The 22,217-nt window shown below is 34.4% G+C and overlaps 2 protein-coding genes across 3 annotated transcripts; one reads left to right on the top strand and one right to left on the bottom strand.

Moving 5' to 3' along the window:
- Positions 1 to 154: 154 nt before the first annotated feature.
- Positions 155 to 10,552, bottom strand: LOC127859250 (uncharacterized). Of its 2 annotated transcripts, XM_052396523.1 has the most exons (8): positions 10,437 to 10,552; positions 7,582 to 7,711; positions 7,092 to 7,235; positions 5,724 to 5,834; positions 5,255 to 5,347; positions 3,768 to 3,901; positions 2,628 to 2,772; positions 155 to 1,752 (listed from the first exon to the last, which is right to left on the bottom strand). In XM_052396523.1, exons 1-8 carry the CDS (start codon positions 10,488 to 10,490, stop codon positions 1,682 to 1,684), a joined length of 882 nt encoding a protein of 293 aa, XP_052252483.1. In that variant the 5' UTR covers positions 10,491 to 10,552; the 3' UTR covers positions 155 to 1,681. The 2 variants fall into 2 exon arrangements, with proteins under 2 accessions (XP_052252483.1, XP_052252484.1); XM_052396524.1 differs by lacking the exon at positions 7,092 to 7,235.
- Positions 10,553 to 13,936: 3,384 nt separating this feature from the next.
- On the top strand, positions 13,937 to 18,209 carry LOC127859151 (toll-like receptor 4). The gene is made up of 2 exons (XM_052396515.1): positions 13,937 to 14,154; positions 14,461 to 18,209. The coding sequence occupies exon 2, from the start codon at positions 14,461 to 14,463 to the stop codon at positions 17,233 to 17,235; it is 2,775 nt and encodes a 924-aa protein (XP_052252475.1). The 5' UTR covers positions 13,937 to 14,154; the 3' UTR covers positions 17,236 to 18,209.
- The last annotated feature ends 4,008 nt before the right edge of the window (positions 18,210 to 22,217 follow it).

Raw genomic sequence — 22,217 nt, 5'->3', positions numbered from 1 at the left:
ATTTTAAATGCAGGAAATGTTATCAAACTATCAATTTGTATGCAAAAACTATTCGGGAATGATAACACAAATTAGAGTCGGTGGTAAACAACTTTTTTCATATTTTAAGGCTAACTGTAGGAATGGGGGATAAGAAAACAAAGAAAACTATCTGTAAGATGATGCAGAGTTTAATGTAGGTTGTCTTCACATGTCACAGTTTCTTGTAAAATAATAACACTATGCAAAACCAGGCACGGCATTCAAAACAATGTACAACATATTGACATGATGATACGATTTTGAGAAGAGGCATAATTTACATGCACCAGCACTTCTTATTCGGTAATGTATTGATTGGTATGGCATCTTCCACGTGACTTATTCGGTAATGTATTGATTGGTATGGCATCTTCCACGTGACTTATTCGGTAATGTATTGATTGGTATGGCATCTTCCAACATGCTTTTAATAGCATAACTTTTCAAACATGTTTATTAGATTTATGCTAACAATTCAAACATTACCTGAATTTGTAACCTTAATTCATTGTAAGATCTGGAGAACAGGAAAACACTCAAACATAATTTTATTCAAGCTGCAAAAAATGAAAAATAAATTATTGTTTATTTTAATGTCCAAATAAAGCTTTTCAACCCTTTTCTTAAAATAATAAAGTTTCCTTGCTTAGAAGAACTAGTTTGTATTAAGTTAGTTTCACCGGCCAAGTAGCAACACTTTACTATAGAAAAAGAAAATATATCAGTAAGAGAGATAGTATTTAACAGTGTTGCCCACAGTGACATAGATTATTACGTCAGGAAATATCAAAAATCATGCACATACTATATCCAACAAGACATATCTACATACTATATCCAACAAGACATAACTACATTTTGTTCACCCATTATAAACGATAAAAAGCAAAACATGCGCACTTAAACTGACAGTGCTTATACAATTCGTAAAACGAATACAGCTGACAAAATGTTCGATTTTTGGAAATTTGCTTAATAACCTTTTTTTAAGTCGATGTTTCTGCGCGCACTCATTTATGAAAATACATTGGAACAGACTAAAGAAGTTTCCGGACTTTGGCAACTGAAATGCTGTCAGTTTTTGGGACATCAAATAAGAAAAACATACTAAGTTATTTCTCGAAAAAGTCATTGGACGGTATGTAATTTCCTTGGGATTGTGTTCTAAACTACGTGTAAAGGTCGTCTATAAGAAATACATTCAATTAGATGCTTCAGGAAATTGGTCTATGTACGTAAGGATAGGAAAATAACATGTAAGTTCTCACTAGAGTCTACCAATCCAGGGTACTTTAGTCCGCCGATTTTTTTTCGTTAAACCATTTTTACTATTTACACATTATTTCTCATTTCAAAATTGTACTTTTCGAGTATCATGGAATGTTGCAAGCATGATCGAAAGATTAAAGTGGAATACAAAAAGAAAGTTTACAAATAAGAATAGATCGGCAAGAGGAAACGCAACATTTTTTACGGCTTTTATACACGCGTTCAAACAAAAACACCTTTTTAACTTATTATCCAGAATAAAGCGAAACGCATTTCATAAGCTACAATAAAGTCGTTACGCAATTACAATGCGTTAACTTGAAAAAAATGTGAAACATAGGGAAAACAGATGGATTCGGAGGTGTGTCCTTTGGGATATCATATGTGTTTTCTAATAATCTGTGTCCAATCCTCGTAGAAGTCGGATCAGCTCTTGTAGTTCCGTCTCCTCATGATTGTCATCTGTTGATCCAAAGAGGGAATATAAATTGGTAAGTTTGTTTTAACATACACATCTCAGGAATATGGTTACTAAAATTTCGCATTCAAAGCCCCGTTCAATATCAATATTATGTGCAATTGTTCAGAAGAAATAAACTTGAATTTGAGTTTTTATATACACACTGTTCAATGTTTGTAAATCAGTATTTCGTTTCATTTGTGAAAGAAACGCTGATTGTTAAACATAAAGTGCAAAAGAATTTTAAAAAATAACTGAGATTTCTTATTTTAATTTATAGAACGGATCTTAAATACAGCACTCACGTATCACGAACATATTAATAACCATTTTATTGAAAGTGTATAGGCCCCTTTAAGAAATGTGTGTCATAATATTGTTCTCATCCTTAAAGCCACGCACCTAATTTGGCATAGAAAGTTAAAGTATAGATAAGAAACATATTTTACCAATGCCAGTTAGAATATATCGGTCGGTTACAAGGAAGAAATCCGTCTTTTTGGGCTTTAAACCTTAAAATTAATCGCGTTTGTCGAAATGGACGTATACGTCTAGAAATCCTTCTTTCGATTTTAAAAGTGGTACCGTTTGAAAAATAATAAAGTACTGGCTAACTAGGCTATAGATTTAATGACAATTTTGCACACTTTCAAATTGCATCTATATGTATTGATTAACATGTATTTCATTTCAAAGTCAGAGGCAAGGTGTGTGGCTTTAAAAAATCTTTAAAAAATATTCTCAACCATTTTGAAACATAAAAATAAATTGATACTTACGAAAAAGAGATATACGCATAGGTACACTAATATAATTAAGAGCATTTTATATCCATACGATTGCGAAAATTCTATTGGACTATTGGCAGGTTCATTACCGATCATTGATGGCCAATTTCCTGTGGGTGTAGAGGTCAAGTTCTGAGAGCTGGCAATTTCCGTCAACTGAACAAATTGGTCTCTGGTAAGAGACCGCACACGGAAACAGCCGATATGGACATGGACGAAGCTAAATTTCATTATCTGAAATCGCAAAAATACTGGAAATGTTTTCTTGCTCTATAATCTACGGCGATAGCCTCAGTTTAAGAAGGACTTATCCAGCGTTTTTCGTATTTTTTAATGTCGATATATGTTTTTACGAACGAAACTTTATTATTTGGAATACTTTAAAATAATTACAATCCTCCAATAACCGTGAGACGAGCGCTTAAGTAAACAAGTAAAAGAATTTCAGAATTAATGCAAACAATGCCGCAACAAACGATATACCTTTAAACATTTATTTTATTCCCGTTAAATCCATAAAAAAATTGTTTATTTACAGCGTGTCTAAGAACGCAAAGCCGATAGTTCCATACACACCAACAAATATACATCCACTACGCGTTATTTCGTTTGAAGTAAGATTTCGAAATGCAATTATACTGGTTTTTCCTTATTTAAGTAGTGTCTGTATTTAATTTCAAGCATAGAAATGCAAGTAAAACAAAATACTCGGAGCGCACGCGTGACGCGTGTGACGTCACCACGAGAGCCGCGTTCTTAATGTAAACACAGTGAACGAAATTATGCTACGCTCGAAATAAGAGAATTGTTCGATATAACATATAAGAAAACGCATGCCTTAATGTTCGAACTTGTGACCTCTAAAACAAAAAGATAACTACACGACGCAGAGTTTTGACTTTTAATTGAAATTTTATCCCCATGTCGATAATACAGGTATTTGTTAAAGTATCTCTGTAAAGCATTACAAATGCTGTATTTTTGAGAAAATAAGTTTTTTTAGTAATGAATATAAAGATCTCTTTAAAAATGAAACTGCAAGTTAATTGCAAGTATGTTTTCCTGTTCTTACAGTATTGTTATAACCTAACTTCAATTATTAGTCATTATTTAACGCTAAGAAGAACAAAATAATACATGTAGACAAAAAGCTTTCAAAAATTTAATATCTAAGATTATTTTCTAATTTACATTTAAACACTGATAGATTTTCCAATGTTTTATCTTACCCAGAGTTTAACTTTTCCGACAATTTTAACACAGAGACTTTTCTGTGCAGCATTAATGTTGTAGAACTCGACGCAGGCCTTGGCAATCTTGATTTTGGGTATTGGGAAGCACAGTGGTAATGGTGGGTTGACAACTGAAACAAGATCCACTACAGATAAGTGCACATGGTCATTTTTAATTAGCTGTACATGAATAAAGGCTCGTTCACTCCGAAAATTTATTTTAAGGCATGGTTTGTTCCCCAAAAATAAAACTCATCCTTAAACTTGTATTTTCCTGCCGCTTGCTTAAATCATGTGCTAACTAGTGGTTTATAATTTGCTGTTTTTTTTCCAAAGCCGAAAATTTATTTAAGGCATGGTTTGTTCTCCAAAATAAATCTCATCCTTAAAATTGTATTTTCTCGCCGCTTACTTAAATCATGTACAAATTTTCCCCCAAAGTGGTTTACAATTTGCTGTTGTTTTCCAAAATCAAGGCAGGGTCCGACTCCCCAATCCAAATAAATAACCCACGGGGTATACATTTGTGCCTCGCTCTGCGAAAAGGGGGTTTAATGCATGCGCGTTAAGTGTCGTCCCAGATAAGCCTGTGCAGTCCGCACACTTTAATCAGGGAAGACACCTTCCGCTTTTATGATATTTTTCGTTGAAAGATAGTTTTTTCTTAGCAATAATCCAGTTAAGGCGGAAAGTGTAGTCCCTGATAGCCTGTGCGGACTGCACAGTCTAATATGGGACGACACTTTTTGAGCATGCATTAAACCCCCTTTTCTCAGAACACGACTCATTAGTTTTTCGGTTTGTAAACGTCTGACATCTTCACAGAAAAATGGGAAATAGCTGAAGGTGGGTTTTGAACTGAGATACGTGTCACAACCGTAAGACAAATATTGTTTGATAAAGCCGTATAGTGTGCTGACGGCTTAATGCCTTCAAGGAAAAGTGGATTGTTTGGGTTCTATACTCCCCGAACGGATAAAAATAATATACATGTATTTAAGTTGCATAACGAACAGTTAAAAGTGTAACCGTTGTTAGGAATCATGATATGCTATATGTTTGTTTACTTTGTCATCATATAGGGATACAAGTACATACTTATAAGAGGTCATGATATTAGGTTTAACAACTTGAATGTAATGCGCACTCAATCAACGCCCAAAATAATGCTTTAGATTCACTAAAGGAGTAAATGATTTTGATATGTGCAAACGGTTTATATTCTTATTACAAAGAATGGTCCTCGTTAATTTTTTTTATAAGGCTTCTTTTTTAAATGACCTCGCAAAAAATGGTGGAAAAGTATCAACACAACTGCGTACGGGGAAGATATTTTCCAAGGTAATAATGAAATATGGAGAAATGCATGATCATTTAATATACATTATCGTATCTTGTTTGGGGGGGGGGGGGGGGCATAGAGTAAGTCCCTGCTCAAGAAGAAAACAAATATTATACAGTTTGTGTTTCTAAAATTCACTTACGCGACATCTCGTGTGTGTAAAGTATTCTTCCATTGAATTCAATAGTCAGACGGAAGCCAATTTGTGAGGGCAAGTAGGTGAGGCCGATGCATCCTGAAATGACGTCACAATGAGACTAACATTATATCACAAAAATAAAATGATGCAACAAGTTTACTGCTTATCAGAAGCGAATAACGTTTCAACTTAAACATAACCATTATATACACACCGGATAATACTTACCAGTGTTGTTTGAGGCAATTTATTATGATGAAGCCTTTTAAACTTCAAACATGAATTGTGGCGATGTCTTTATATAACAACAAGAAAGTTGTAAACACTTCCATGATTATGGACTTAAGCAGTATATCAGGTGACAAACTAGTTTCCTAGGGATATTAACAAGGAATGTCTAAATAACATCTTCGATTTCGTAATGTAAACATACACACGAACAATAAAATGATGTATATTTCGTATTTCTTACCCGAGAATTTTACAGACTTCCAGAAAAATCTGAAATTTAGCCATGCGCAGCAACTACAGGTGTAGTGTCGGCAATTACATCTTGCACCACGTAGATTTGCGAGGTCGATGACTGAAAACAAAAAACTTATTGTTCGAAATGCTTATTACAATCGTTTTGAGTTTTAGTTTATTGCCTTAATAAAAACGGTTTACGCAGGAATCGAGTTTGGAACTATTTATGCACTGAAATTGCAACGCAGCCAACGTAGCCGAAGTAAATGTCTACTGCTTATACTTAAACAATAACAACAACTACTATTACTACTTCTACTTCTACTGCTACTACTACTACTACTACTACTACTACTACTTCTACTACTACTACTACTTCTACTACTACTACTACTACTTCTACTACTACTACTACTACTACTACTACTACTACTACTACTACTACTACTACTACTACTACTACTACTACTACTACTACTACTACTACTACTACTTCTACTACTACTACTACTACTTCTACTACTACTACTACTACTACTAATAATAATACTGCTACTACTTCTACTACTTCTACTGCTTCTACTACTGCTACTACTACTACTACTACTTCTACTACTACTGCTACTGCTACTACTACTTCTACTACTACTACTACTTCTACTACGACTTCTACTACTACTTCTACTACTACTACTACTACTACTACTACTACTACTACTACTACTACTACTACTACTACTACTACTACTACTACTACTACTACTATTACTACTACTACTACTACTACTACTACTACTACTACTACTACTACTACTACTACTACTACTTCTTATACTACTACTACAACAACTACTACTACTACTACTACTACTACTACTACTACTACTACTACTACTACTACTACTACTACTACTACTACTACTACTTCTACTACTACTACTACTACTACTACAACTACTACTACTACTACTACTACTACTACTACTACTACTACTACTACTACTACTACTACTACTACTACTACTACTACTACTACTACTACTACTACTACTACTACTACTACTACTACTACTACTACTACTACTACTACTACTACTACTACTACTACTACTACTACTACTACTACTACTACTATTACTACTACTACTACTACTACTACTACTACTACTACTACTACTACTACTACTACTACTACTACTACTACTACTACTACTACTACTACTACTACTACTACTACTACTACTACTTCTACTACTATTACTACTACTACTACTACTACTTATACTACTACTATTCCTTCTACTACTTATACCGTTTTTTTGCCGATAAACACCAATCATCGTATATAAGCTCATTAATTCAATTAATTAACAACCGGAACCATCCTCGGAGAAGGTGATTCCCAACTGTCCAATCAAGGCATTGACGTCAAGCTCTTCATCTTGATCTCCCGGGAGAAAGATAACGTCACGATCCTTCTGGATGACGTCATTTACGTAGTAGTCTTCAGATTGAACTTCTTAAAATAGAAATCGGAACGTTTTAATATTCATCGTTGTTTATTTGAAGCGTAGACTTAAGCGTCGTAAGAATAGTACCGTGGATGTGCGCTGTTTAAGCATTTTAACAGTCTATTTTAATACCAATCATGAGAGTTGTATTTGCTTACATGTTTATAATAACTATAGGTGAAGCTGCGTTATAAATTACTGCGCGTTAAATATTTTTTTAAAGCATTCTACAATAGCAAACTACAGGAGCCACCTATGCCATAAAAGGGAGGTTTAACGGCATTAAATAATGTTTGAGTAGTACAATTACGTACTTCACAAATGCAATGAGCATATAATTTTAATTTCAGTTACCAGCGCCATGCTTAATCGCCAACTCGAGGAAGTCCTTGTTTGTGATGCAAGTGACATCACGCGTTGCTAAGAAACCAACTCCGACGAGAAAGGCGAAATAAAACACGGGTGACATTTCCGGTATATTCGACTGCAATAAAATTAAACGTGAGTGCGATCGCCATTGAAATGATTGTAAGTAAATAAAAACAGTCGACTTTCCTGTAAAGGGGAGTTCGGCTGCAATGTAAATAATGCATAGTGTACTCATTTAAAGCAAATACAGGGGCTTGATTATAATAAATTCGTCTAAAAAGTGTTAGATATTAATATATAGGTATCAACATTAAGGTTAAACATCAAACTAACCATTGTCAGTATTTTTTTAAAAACGTTAGCGTTTTATATTTGTCTTTTTTATTAAATTGAAATGTTGAGAAGTTCAATGTATATTCTTGCTTTTGATATCAAATATTCATACATGCAACATATATTTAAATATAAAATTAATTTATTACACTTTATTTTGCTTCATTAGTATTTTATTTAGTGGAAAAGCGCTGGGAAACCAAAAACTAACATGTGTTATCATTGATTTTCTTACGATAAGGAGAGTGATCTATTTAAATGGAACTTACTGATTAAAAAAGGTACGAAATTTAAGAGGCATTTTTACAAGATCTCAAATACATAAATACATATGAATTAGTGAAATTTCCCGCTTTCTATCGGGGCGAAATATAACGGTTGGTATCGTTTAATGGAATTGTTTGCCTTTTAACAATCGCGATATTTTAAGCTGAATACAAATACTGTGAAACCATTTATTTTCGTCGGCACAAAATTTCGCCCTTTTCATAAAAATGACTATTTCGTCCGCTCTTAAATTCGTCCATTTCTGGTTTTGAAAAAAAACAACAACAAACGTCCGATTTGTTTGTAATACATGTAATACGCGGTTGCGAAAAAATCGTGCTGGGGAAAGAGAGGTGACACTTGGTAGTCACTTGCAGGAGGTGGGCATTGTTTGGCATATGCCAATTAACAAGTCTGTTATTTTGGGTGATAGTAACTGTCCCTTATTTCATGTCATTGACACGTTCTTTGTTATGATTAGCGGATAAGTGGGACTGAATAATCGTTAACGAGTGTTTTAAACAACGAAGCCAATTGCCAATTAGTCTTTTTCCATTACTATCACGGTCAAACTAATAACAATCTTACCTTTATCGGTAAAATAGTAGATGCAGTTAAAACCAAACAACCAAACACAAATCAAAATGTTCTTTATTAATTTGTAACAAAGCGCAGAATATATTTCAGTCAGGTGTTGATCACACATCGTCATATTTTAATTGCGTTTAATAGTATTGTCTTTAATCCGGATTCGCCGCGTGTAGGCTGTATAATCTGCAACACCCCTGAAAAACACAATACACACAATGGGTAATAAAGTTGTTAACAATTAGCGCTAATCAACACTATTATACCTAAACGAAGTCGACGCATTCGATACAGCCTTATTGCATTCGCGTTTTACAGGAAATGTCAGTTGTCAGTACACTGTATAATGAACACCCCTTTGTGTCGAAACGGGATTTAACTTGAGTGTGAATAGTCGACTGTTTCATGTTCTTTGTATCAATATCATCTGTGTATCTGTATTATAAGTAAACCAGTCAACAAACAAGGTGCGCGCTTCCGCATATGGGTATTCGGACGTTAAAAAAATTGACCTACGGTTTAGCGTTCAAGCCGTCGAACGCATTAAGCAATATAACTCGTTTTTTTCACTATTTCTTTATTTGCAAAAAATACTAGTGGCTTATAACTTACCTTGCAATCTTTTTTTCTCGCATTTTGCGAGTGTGCGAGTGTTAATTTCGAGCCCTGTGTATATGCGTGGATTACGCTGGATTTAAATGCCTCATGCCTACGGTAATTCAGTCTTATTTGTTTCAAATATGGGACATGATTGTTCGTTAGGATCTTGAATTCGTCCATCGGTCGAAGGACGAAAAAGGCGAAAATTAATGTCGGACGAATAATAATGGTTTCACAGTAAACGTATTAAACAGCTTTCAAACAGGGGAAATATGCACGTTAACGGTATGCAAATAATTTTAATATTAAAAAAAATCGCAGTAAAAATAGCATGATTTGATTGAGATAAAATGAAATGAACGCTTCATTATGATTGAAAATATGACTGAATAAAATATCAATATAGTAGGAATTATAGAGTAAAATTACCATATATTAGTATTTCAATAAATGTTAATTTATAACATGTAAAACAAATATATACTTATATACTTCAAATTTTTTAAATATACTCCAAAAATAAATTGCGCAATTAGACCTGATGATGATTTTTACTTAATCTCGCGCAGCGGGCTCGTTGAATACTTGTCATAAGCATAATTCGGTAAACGTATCTTTCAAATATTAGTTATTTAAAATGTACATACTACTGACATCATGTGATGCAAACTAGTTATACACTAATATAGGTCAGCGTGTGCTTAAATTATGAATTAGAATTAAGTCTGCTGATTCGCCTGTACCACTTCATTAAACATTGTTATAAAATATTAACAATCATGATCCTCTAAGAACAAATACAATGTACACGCGCTTGGTTCGCAAATATTTCTGACACTTCTTAAGAACCCAGCTAAGACCCATCTGGAGATAATGCCTTTTTATTAACATGCAATACCCCCAGCTTTTATCTTATACTTCTCCAACTATACTTGTTTGATTTACTCAAATTATTTCTCAAAAACGTATCTTTCAAATCACATTATCATTTATTAATACATGATTTTAATGAAGAAAACACCAATATATATCAAGCAAAAGTGTCCACTCACCTTATAAGCAAGAAGTTCTCTACAGTCGATGAACAAAGGGATGTCGCTGGACATCGTCTTTTATAGCTAAATTACGGAAGAAAAATGTAATTTATAATTTGGTTTTATGATTGTTCGGATGTGAGAACATAATTGAAATTGAATTGTATTGTAGCAATGATCTTAGTTCTAATAGTAAACAGCTGTTCATATCCGTGTTATTTAAAGTGACAAAGTGATGGAGGTCGGATATGAAGGAGCGGTGATCAAGATATCCGCGGTATTACATTTAAAACTGGAACCTGACTGATTGAAAACATTGATACTCGCGTAAGTGATATGAATGTCATTGGGAACTCATTTAATATACAGGATCTGTGATCGAGAGATCCGCGATGTTAGCTTGTAAATCTTAATTGGAATGATTTAAGCACTGATTATCTCGCAAGTGGTCGAATGTATATCAACACTAACCAGGAAGTCTTCCCGTTTGTCCATTGGTCAACAAATTTTATTTTATCAGGAAAACTGATTCTTATGAGTTAATTTTATCTTACGAAATATTTTACGAAACATTCGTTTATTTGAGTACGTATGTTGCTTTAAGAAAATACTCGACAATCTGTTCATATTGCCATTCGCCAAACCGGTCTGGTGGGCGATGTTGTCGTATAGATCTGCCGGATGGAGGGCCGTCCTGCCCAGACGGATAACTGCTAGAAAAAACTTGACTGCCTACAGAGAGGACTTGGCTGTGAAACAGAATCAGTAGCGGGAGATGGAGCAATGGCACGGGCACTGATGCTGGTCACTGGTCCCCAAGTAAAAGAAGTATATTAGTTTGTTTTATCGCTGATTGGTTTGGATAAAATACAAATAAAATCACCACATGATCCAGTAATTTTAACGTTTAAACAGTTAAAATACGAGCAAAAAGGACACATTTAACTTAAGCAGAAAAATACCTTGATCTGTCCGCAGAATAAATGCCTTTGACATCGTTTAAAACTGCCAATATGTACAAAATACAACTCAGATATGTGACATTGTGGATATATATATATATATAAAGACAATTCCTAAGCCCCAGTGCAGTAACTTCGTCAAAAAATCTTTATACACAAACCAACTCTAAAACTTGATTCGTAAGACATGTTCGTAAACTCACACACCTACAATCAGGTCAATATCTGAAACCGTATTGGATACAAGTCACGAAAACTGTTATTTTATAGAACTAAGTCCAAGGCCCATTAATTCGTTAACAATCTATGGTCCGGAACGAAACTCGACCTTTATCTTTAAGTATGGTAGGTAGGCTGAAACGTCAACACTGGGGTAAATATCAGAAACCGTTCAGGAAAAAAATCCGGAAAACAGTTATTGTAGAGAAAATGTCTAAGGCCCGTAACATCGCCAAAAAATCAATGGACTACAACGAAACTCACAATTCAAATGTAGGCCATGTAGGAAGACTCACATACAAACAGTCAGGTAAATAAATAAAAGCGTTAAGGAACAAAAATACGGAAACAAAATACCGGACAGATGGACGGATAGAAGCACTGACGGACAAAAGGACTGACGGACTAACGGACAAACGGGTTGACGGACGGATCGACAGCCGGACTGTCCGACTGCTATATTCCACCCGAATGGAGCATGGAAACAATACACATAAGCCATGTTATGAGAAATCTCTGAATTTTAAATAACATCGAAGAAGATTAGTAGCCCAATTTGTGAGGGAAATCTCTCAAATTTGGCAATCCAATTATATCGATTATTCAATCGGGTTTTGTGATGAGAATGTTCGCCGAAATTTTACTGGCTGCTGTTAAAGATCGACAAAAGGCAAACCCGAGTAAGATTGCTGCGCCTAATGAGACCGGAAAATACTGTCTTACGCACCAAATAATTTTCGTAAAAAAATACTTACTGTACGATCTGTAATCCCACTCACCTGACTGACTTACATCCTTAGCATACGGTTGATTTTAGCATATTATGGTTGATTAGAAAAATGCCGTGGGAAATATGCCAGCATGGGGACACATGCAGCTGGGTTCAAAAACCGACAGTTATGCATGTCCGAAGTCGTTTTATAACTTGTTACGTAATATTAATACGGTACGTGTGGTTCTGAAATGTGGGGACAGTTGAGCCATCTGGTTTATTTTTGGAACAGTCAGTCTTATAAAGATGAACACCATGTTTAAGTCGTTCCGTAGCTAGTTGCCTAATATCAAGGCGACCTACATTTAAGCAGGTCAAGCATTTAATTGTGTTATGTAAACCAGATTTGGCTATCGGTACTTTTTTTAAATATGCCGGTGGCAGTTCGGAAGGGACAAAATCCCATGACAGCTATAACAGCTTTTAACTTGGAAGGCTTTTGACTTTTTGATGTGCCGAACGGTTTATTATTAAAGGGCCACGAGTCGGTTATTATAATTTTACATTGTAGCTACGGAACATCTGGTCAAATGATTAACCGTGTGGGAATTGGTAATAACATAACTATACAGCCACTGCAGTAAATAAGTAGAGAATACTCAATACAGTTGTCTACGAATTACATCAACGCCCAGTACACTGCACACAATAAGAATACGGTTCAAATTTAAACGCTTTGAACACATACTTAAAGTAGTATTGATCAGCAAATTTCCCACTACATGTAGTATCTTTTTGCACAACTCAAGCACAACGTTCTTCATACAAATGTACACGAATGTCTTTACAATTCAGAATTTATATAATTTTATTTACACAATAATTTATACTGGTATAATTGCGGTGAATCTGCTAGATGTTTGCTTGTTTATAGGTCAATTCGGTTACAAAGTTTAAAATGCTAGTTGATATACAGGAATAATGCATAAGTTGATGTCAATTCATGTTTGGAGTTCTGCTCTACTAGTTATGTTTAAAATGAGAATCATCACTTTATAAAACAAATATGTCAACAAATAGTTTCGTAGCTGAAGTTTGACTGTGGTTATTGCATTTTTTTAGTTTAACGTTCGTACAATCATTCAAATACCTGTTAGTGTACATTATTAACTTTGCCATACGAATTGGTTTATAAATGTTAAATTGTTTAAACATTTAACATGAATATGCATTATTTATTATGTCAAAACCACACAGTAATAACCTGTTTTAAACGAAAAGCTATGGGACAAACGAAGATCTTGTATGTAACAATCAAAGGGGAATAACAGCATGCAAAGCTTTCGAAACGCATCAACATTCAGCGACACTTCCTAAATAGATGATAAAACAATAAAGACTCGATTTCAGACCTATACAAATAAAAACGTTAGTATTTCATTTTTAAAAGCTGTACGTATGAAACTTGGACAATATTTATGTTAATACTTTTTGGCGGTGAATAATAAGCGGTCACAATGGACTTTGTTGTCAGTGATTACAACCGGACGGAACTCGTCTTTCATTTTTATTTTTTTCCGCTTAAACTTGACTGCACTAAATGCTTTTCAATTTAAGACAATTACTTCCGCATGACTTTATATCAATGTAAGCTACTCTCGGTTGATATTTTAGTCTACAAAGTGTGAGTTTCACAACGATGCGCATTCAAGACACTTACGAGGAAGAATATGTGCAAACTGCGTGTGTATATGTACATACAGATTTTTATCAACAGTTAATAAAACAACATACAATTTGGATAACACTGTAAACTCACCCTGAAACGAATTCGGGCACGGAGGTACGCAATTTATCCGTTAATGTATCGTAGATTCATCTAATTATTTTCGATTTGAATAGTCTTTTGCGTGAATGTCACAGTACATACATGTATATTAATTTATAGTATACCTCGAATTAAGTAACGCATATTTAAATGTGTTTCATTAAAATTCGATTCTTCGACGTGCAAAAACAGTATGATAATACATACTGACATTAAGTCTAGGAATATATGCATGTTTTCTTGTGTGTGTGTTTTTCAACTTCAATTACTCTTTGGTTGCTATTTGAGGATGGTGATAAATCAGGCTAATGATGATTTCAGATGCTGACATCAGACATCTTAACGTATCTTGTGTATACGTATCTTCGAGTCGCATTTGCAAACGACATATTCGAGAAATGCAACAGCACACGGCCTTTCAATTCCACGATTGGCACATGTTTGAGGCAATCAACAGTTGCTCAATGTTTGAACGATAACTATACTACATACGAAGATGATAAACGTTGCCAGAACAATGGATACATCAAATGTTCAAATCTCGGCCTGCCATGTATACCCGATAAGTACATACTTGAAAGATTTTTTCTTGATGAAAAAGCCTGCGGCCTTGACCTGAGCCAGAACTTGATCGACGCCCTACCCGATTACGCTTTTAAAGACACGTCCAATCTATCATTTGTTTACATAAGCGGACTTTATCTAAATGAAAATCGGCTGCGCTGGATATCCTCGCATACGTTTGATGGATTGTCACATTTGAAATATCTAAATTTGACCGAAAATTGCCTTGAATGGAAAGACAGTTTTCAGACAGGCATGTTTATGCCTTTAGAAGCGATCGAAGTTATCAACTTTAAAAGGAACAAATTCTTTGATTTTATAGAGCTAGATAACGAATTTCATTACATGACTAATCTCTCTAAACTGTACATCAATCCGTATAACGCAACGGGGAACTTTACCCTCGGACCTGGCTTCCGTAAACTTACGAAATTGACCAGGATAAACTTTGCTGGCATAAGTCCCAACGATTGTTCTGTCAATACTATCACACAAAGTGTGTTTGAAAATACTCTGAATGTGCTAGAGCTATCACTTAGAGAGTGCAACATCATTGACATTGACGAGCAAGCTTTGCTGCCCTTGAACAACACAGTGGCAGAACTGGATCTGTCTTACAACAGGAAACTTAGTTTTACGGGCATGAATAAGGCACTTAAAGGTCTGCGTTACTCACAGGCATTGAAAACATTGAGAGCCAATATGATCTACAGCAATTTAGAGCTTGGAATTGAGTTTAAGGAAGAACATTTAGAAAACATAAAAACATTACAAAACATAGAAACATTGAACATAGATTTGAATAAGATTGAAATTTTTAATAAGAAAGTGTTTGAACCAGAATCGCAGTGGCCGACCTCGCTCAGAGAGCTTACACTCGCTGGTAATAGACTAACGGCTGGGGAATACATGAAATGCGTTTTTATGGCTGAAAATATCACACACCTAGATATTTCAAGGCAGCATCTCGATTATGACCCATTCGCCAATTATGGCAGGATGGATAAGTCAACTTCACTATACAACAGACATAACAAAATGCATACAAATATTTCGAATCACGAATTCCTGAAACTCAACTTAAACACCATAGATTGGTGGTCTGTGTTTAAAACTTCCCCCACAACGTTCTCTTTTACGTGTGAATGTGATAACATGTTGTCAGAAAAAGTGATGTGTTTGCCGAAACAAATTAACACAATTAAATGGCGAAAAAGTTTTATTTATTCAGCTATTCCACCAGCTGTTGTATGCGGTGCTTCACGATTAAAACACTTAGACATGTCTTTTAACCTTTTTCACACTTGGCAAGGCCCAGTTTTGGGTCTCGGTAACCTGGAATTTCTTGACCTCTCAGAAAACTATTGTAAGAACTTGACCACAGATTTCTTCCTTGGGTTTCCGAACCTGTTAGAATTAAATATATCAGGGAATATGTTAGGTCAAAGCTTTAACCCGTTAAAGAACAACGTCTCACATAAGCTTTTCGCAAATCTTCAGAATATTCGAACAATCGACATGTCGTCGTTAAAGATTGTGGATTTATCACAATCCTTGTTTCAAAACATGACATACCTTGAAAAATTGAACCTTAGCAACAATTATATAACAACATGGACAACAGATCTCCGCAGCCCCTGTCTTTATCATCTTGATGTTTCTGGAAATAAGTTATCAACGCTCCCTGAAAACCTTACGACGTATCTTGAGAATCTAACGAGGAGTCCATGCAACAAAGGTCGAAATGTAACACTTGTTCTTGGTAATAACCCTCTGGTTTGTTCTTGTGAGCAACTGCCATTTTGGAAATGGCTTAATGTCGCAAAAGTTCAAGTGTACGGGAAATCTACTGACTTTTGTATGTTAAATGGAAAACGGTATTACTTGTCCAGTGTGGCTAATTATAGTCGTGTTCTTGACACACTTAGCGATAATTGCAGAGACAGATACTGGGTAAGCTGGGTTATCGGCGGTGTGAGTGTTATGTTCGGAATTCTTATGACTATTTGTGTAACCATTGCTTTGTACAAAAACCGATGGAAATTGAGGTATATGTATTATAACAGAAAGCGAAGACATACCCACCAAGGCTTTGAGTGCCTTTTCTCGAACGACGCAATGGTATCATACGCAAAGGATCGAGCTAGTTTCATCAAGAAAAAAGTTGTCCCAGCTTTAGAGAACATACATCAACTGAAATTGTGGGTGGCAGATAGAGACAGCATGCCTGGTGCTTCAGTAGCAGAAAACATTGTTCATGCTATATATACCAGCAGAAAAACTGTCCTGCTCGTAGACGAGAAATATCTTAACTCTTCCTGGTGTGTTTATGACTTGAACATGGCTCGTCTGGAGTCAGTGGAGTCCAATAGAAACCTGATCATTGTGGTTATGATGGAACGAATCCCAGTAATGAAACTGCCTCTTAATATTATGAGAATGCTACGGAACGAAATTGTTCTTGAATATCCAGAAAACGAACAATATATTGACGCTTTTTGGACCAACCTAGCATTGGAAATTAAAAAGTAGGAAGTAATCATTATTTGAAGATGCACTGTTGAAGTCTATTTTACACTGTTTAATAATTCTATATATCGAATAATGCTTCCAGAAGAACTCATGTTTGTATATTTGTTCATCGCTAATATGCTTGATAATTCGCAAATCATATTTCATATTTTAAATGAGTGTTTTATGGAGTTTCGCTTGTCACATACCTACTTTTTCGGACCTTACAATCGGATATGGAAAGTAAAATGGCACAGCACCTGTTAATATAGATAATAAATAAATAAGTAAATTACTGAATGAATGGAATGAATTAATGAGTGAATGAATAAATGAATGGATGAATGAATGAATGAATGAATAAATGAATGAATGAATGAATGAACGAACGAATAGACGAACGAACGTACAGGCGAACGAACGAACGAAATGATAAATGTATGGATTGATGATGAATGAATACATGAATAAATGAATAAATAAATAAATACATGTACATATGATAGTTTGAGATGTCAAGCGGGTCGATCAATACGAGTTTTGGAATATTATTATTTATCATGAGTTGTCTCTTAAGAAACAAAACGAAAATTATATCACGTACCAAACTGTTAGTGAAAGTGAAATACTTCATTTAAAATGAACCGTCATATTACTTCCTGTAATAATTTTCTAATAACAGTCGCTTGACATTTGTATTGTGTAGAAATGAAGGGTCAGACATGATCACCTCATCACACTTTATATGTATACCAAGTTTCATGATCATATCCTATGTATTTTTCGTTTCTGCGGACGGACAGACGGACGGATGGGTGAATATTAAAAGGGATTGATATGAGACAAAATTCAATTTAATAGCTACATGTGAAAAAGATACAATACTGAGGAGTCTGTGGCACTCTGTGCATGCAATGCAATAAATTAAACAAAACTGCGAACAAGTATCTTATATAAATGTATGTTAATTAGCAAATATCACGTACAAATCAAAATTATGTTGTTGTTTTTTTAAATTACATATGAACTATAAAATTAGTATATATAACCAATATGAAAGTGATTTCTTCGATCTGTTTTGTCTTGACAATATCAACAAAGAACATTGTTCCAAGCATAAACACACACAAACCAATCACCTAGGGACCCAGGTCCCTAGGGGTTGGAGTTGGGGTTGGGGTTAAGGGTCTTTGAGGGTAAAAACGCGATGTTTTATAATACTGTTGATCGGCGACCGTACCATGCTTAACGTTTTATATAATGTATACCATTTAGGTTCATATGTTATATTCGTTTGGTTCAATTATTAATAATAATTTAATACATCAAACATACTTAAAACAGCGTGTTTTGATTCTTTTTGTTTCTAAATATAATGAGAATAACTACGAACCAAGTGTATAATTGAAAGTCAAATAACCTATATAAACTAAAACGCATCTGTTCGTAGAACAAACGCCTCTCAATATTTAACACATTTAGTAGGTTGATTATCGCGTTGGCATGATAATGATATATATGTAAAGAGCTTATATTAATTCCGGAAATCGCCGGTACAAAACACTTCGTACGTTTGACAACATATTGGGTTCATGAAAGCCTTCATTCTCAACATAATCTTTGGCAGAAATATATCGGGCGTTATTTATAAACAGGTATTGTGCACATTTAATATATGATAAAACATGAACATATTATAAACGATAAAGCAGTCCAATGTATAATATAACAAATATCTTAAAAATTGCTAAATATGTACAGACACTTTACAAACAAGCATCAACACTTCAAAGGGATTACAGTTTACACCGATTAGCCGTGTATGAAACATTATGCGTCTGGTTACTGTTAACGTGTACGTAACTTCATTTATTAGCCAGAAGCATGGGCATTGCCTATCGATTGCAAAATGATCCGCCTTCCAAACACTGGCCGCGCTTTAATTAAGCTTTGAACGGAAAATGGTAAACATACACTATTTTATGACAAAAATAAGAAGATACATTGAACAAAGATCCCTCCGCTTAAAACAAAATGATAAGAAACTTTAGCGATGTTATGAGAAAGGCCTGACAATTTAAATACCTCTAAGATGATAAGTAGACAAATTTTTGAATGGATTCTCTTAAATGTGCCAATCCAATCTTATTTATGATTTATTCGGGTTAAGTGGCGGGAACTTTCTCATGCATTTTACGGGCTGCTGATTAAGGTTAAAAAAGGCAAAACCTCCTTTGGAATTCTCCGCCGCAAAAATACCGGAACAAACTCTCATATGCACCAACCAATATTGTTTACAAAACTGTAAAATCCGATGACTCGTTCGCCCGCCTGACTAACATATCTTACATACGCGTTCGGTTGACTAGCAAATGCCGTGGGAAAGTATCCCAGCACGTTGACACTTGCAGCTGGCTTTAAACATGGAAAGTATTTCGTGTCCGGAGTTTTAAGAGCTCACAGATTATGGCATATTTTGAAGTTTGTCATTAAATGCTTTATATTGATCATAAATGTAAAAATTGGATCTTAAAAGCTCCAGTAAAAAATCAAGAATAAAATTAAAAAAGGGGGAAAAGTAGCCGGTACCATGGCTCGAACCAGTGGAGTCCTGGAATTAGTCTGAAGTAAAATCGCAATAGCCCTCTCGGCTATTCCACCGGGTGTACACAGTTTATGTATTTTATACCCTATATAAGCAAGCTTCGTGGTTTCGCAAATTTAAACGACAACAACAGAACTCTCCAAATTATTCAATCGTTTCTCGTTGCAACGCTTTATAATGTGTTGGTTTTCAAATCGTCAAAAGATACATATAAATACATATAATGGCTATATTGGACTATGGTAAATGTTCAGTAATACTGTTTCCTCACAAATATCATAACTAAAACGAAAATTTGCGAATCTGAAACAACTTTTTTCATTTTTGTCAATTTACCAAACCGTGAAAAGATCCTTTTAATCGTTGCATATCTTGTTACTTAATATGAATACAGTACGTATAGACTTGCACTACCACAGTCGCTTTTCTGCACATAACACGAATTTCAGCGTACGCCTGTAAAACATAAACAAATATATTTTGTTCATTTAATCTGATCCGGAGACTTATACAGAAAATAAAAAATTAAATTACTCGTGGTGTAATAATATGGTTGATATAAATGTGACAAACATATGAGCTATATATTAATGCAATCGGCTTTAAAATCCTTTGTTTCTGGTTTTTCAAAATGGTTTGCAATTTGCTCAGTTCAACGTTGATTAAGTTCATTTGACCTTTTCTTTAAATAAGGTTTGATTGATCATGATTTATTATTTAATTTATAAATTATTATCCGTTCGCTTTTCATACATTACCTTTGCATTTCATGGTCATGTGGTCAGATTTAAACTTTTCCTTAGCACATAATTTCATTGTGTATAAATAAATTTTATAAGCATAAAATGGCAACTTAAATCAGTTTTTAAGAATGAAACTTTAAAGGGATCTTTTCACGCTTTGGTAAATTGACAAAATTGAAAAAAGTTGTTTCAGATTCGCACATTTTCGTTTTAGTTGTGATATTTGTGAGGAAACAGTAATACTGAACATTTACCATGCTCTAATATAGCCATTATATGCATCTTTTGACGATTTGAAAACCTAAAAATTATAAAGCGTTGCAACGCGAAACGATTCACTCTGGATCAGCAGACGATTTATTTCATAAATCAATCTTACGGAGGAATCCGAGATAGCCGATGTATCACGATTGGAAACGATTGAATAATTTGGAGAGTTCTGTTTTTGTCGTTAAATTTTGTGAAACTACGAAGATTGCTTATATAACGTATAAAATACGTCTGTAATGTTTATTTTATGCTTTCCGGTGGTGTATAGAGAAATATCAGTGAAATAAAACTGGTATTTCACTGTTTTAAACAGTGAAAAATAACAGTGAAAAATAACGATATTTTTCATTGTTTGACTGTGAAATGACGTCATTTTTTCGACGAAATGACGTCATAAATAAAGCGAAATTATCCAGTTAAACTCATTTACAATATAAATAAACGGTGAAAAAAAGCATAAAATAAAAAGAAAATTTGTTGGATTCGATAGAATATCGATTTTATTTCACTCGTGATCATAGAAAAAATATATTTTCACTCGTGGCTGCGCCACTCGTGAAAATATTGTTTTCTACGATCACTCGTAAAATAAAATCGATATTCCACCGAATCCAACAAATATCCTCTATGTATTCGGCGGAATAGCTCAGTAGGCTAAAGCGTTTTTACTTCAGGACTCTGGCAGGACTCCAGGGGTCACTGGTTCGAAACCTGCTCCGGGCAATGTTCTTTTCCTTTTTTTAATTTTATTCTTGATTTTTTACTGGAGCTTTTACGATCCAATGTTTACATTTATCAATATAAAGCATTTAATGAATAAGTTAAAAAATGCCAAAATCTGTGAAAAGGCCCCTTTAAGATTAAAAATCGATATAGCAAATGCAAATCTACCATGGATACAGACAACAGTGACTCGCCATGAGGTGAGTTTACACTAAATCCAAGTCCTCTTTGGTCCCATTATAAAACGGCTAACCTACAATGAATGTTTATTGTCTTTTCTCAATTTCAGATTAAGTTGAATCAATGCTGGAACAAATTTAAACAAATTTAAAAACTATCATGTCGTCTTAAGAAAATGTGTATTAAAAAGGTATGACATTTCGACAAATGCCAAGTATCCAAACGTTCATTCCAACATAGTTCCCATAGAAACGAACCATAATGTAACAGACGCACATATGAAATATCCAAAAACACGCAAATTCGTTGAATTGATGTCCCCCGGCAAATAAATTGTGTTCATGTATGGGTGCAAATCCCGTTTAAGGCATATTCTAAAAAAATAATTAAGTGTATGGTAATTGTTTTTATGAATTGCAATTATCCTCATCGATATCTAAACACCCATGAAGTTTCATGTTGAAATCTTGTAGCGTATCTGA

This window comes from Dreissena polymorpha, chromosome 1 (assembly GCF_020536995.1).
Source record: "Dreissena polymorpha isolate Duluth1 chromosome 1, UMN_Dpol_1.0, whole genome shotgun sequence".
Taxonomy (NCBI): Eukaryota; Metazoa; Mollusca; class Bivalvia; order Myida; family Dreissenidae; genus Dreissena; species Dreissena polymorpha.
Note: the sequence above shows the minus strand (reverse complement) of the source record. Positions and strands in the feature narration are given on the sequence as shown.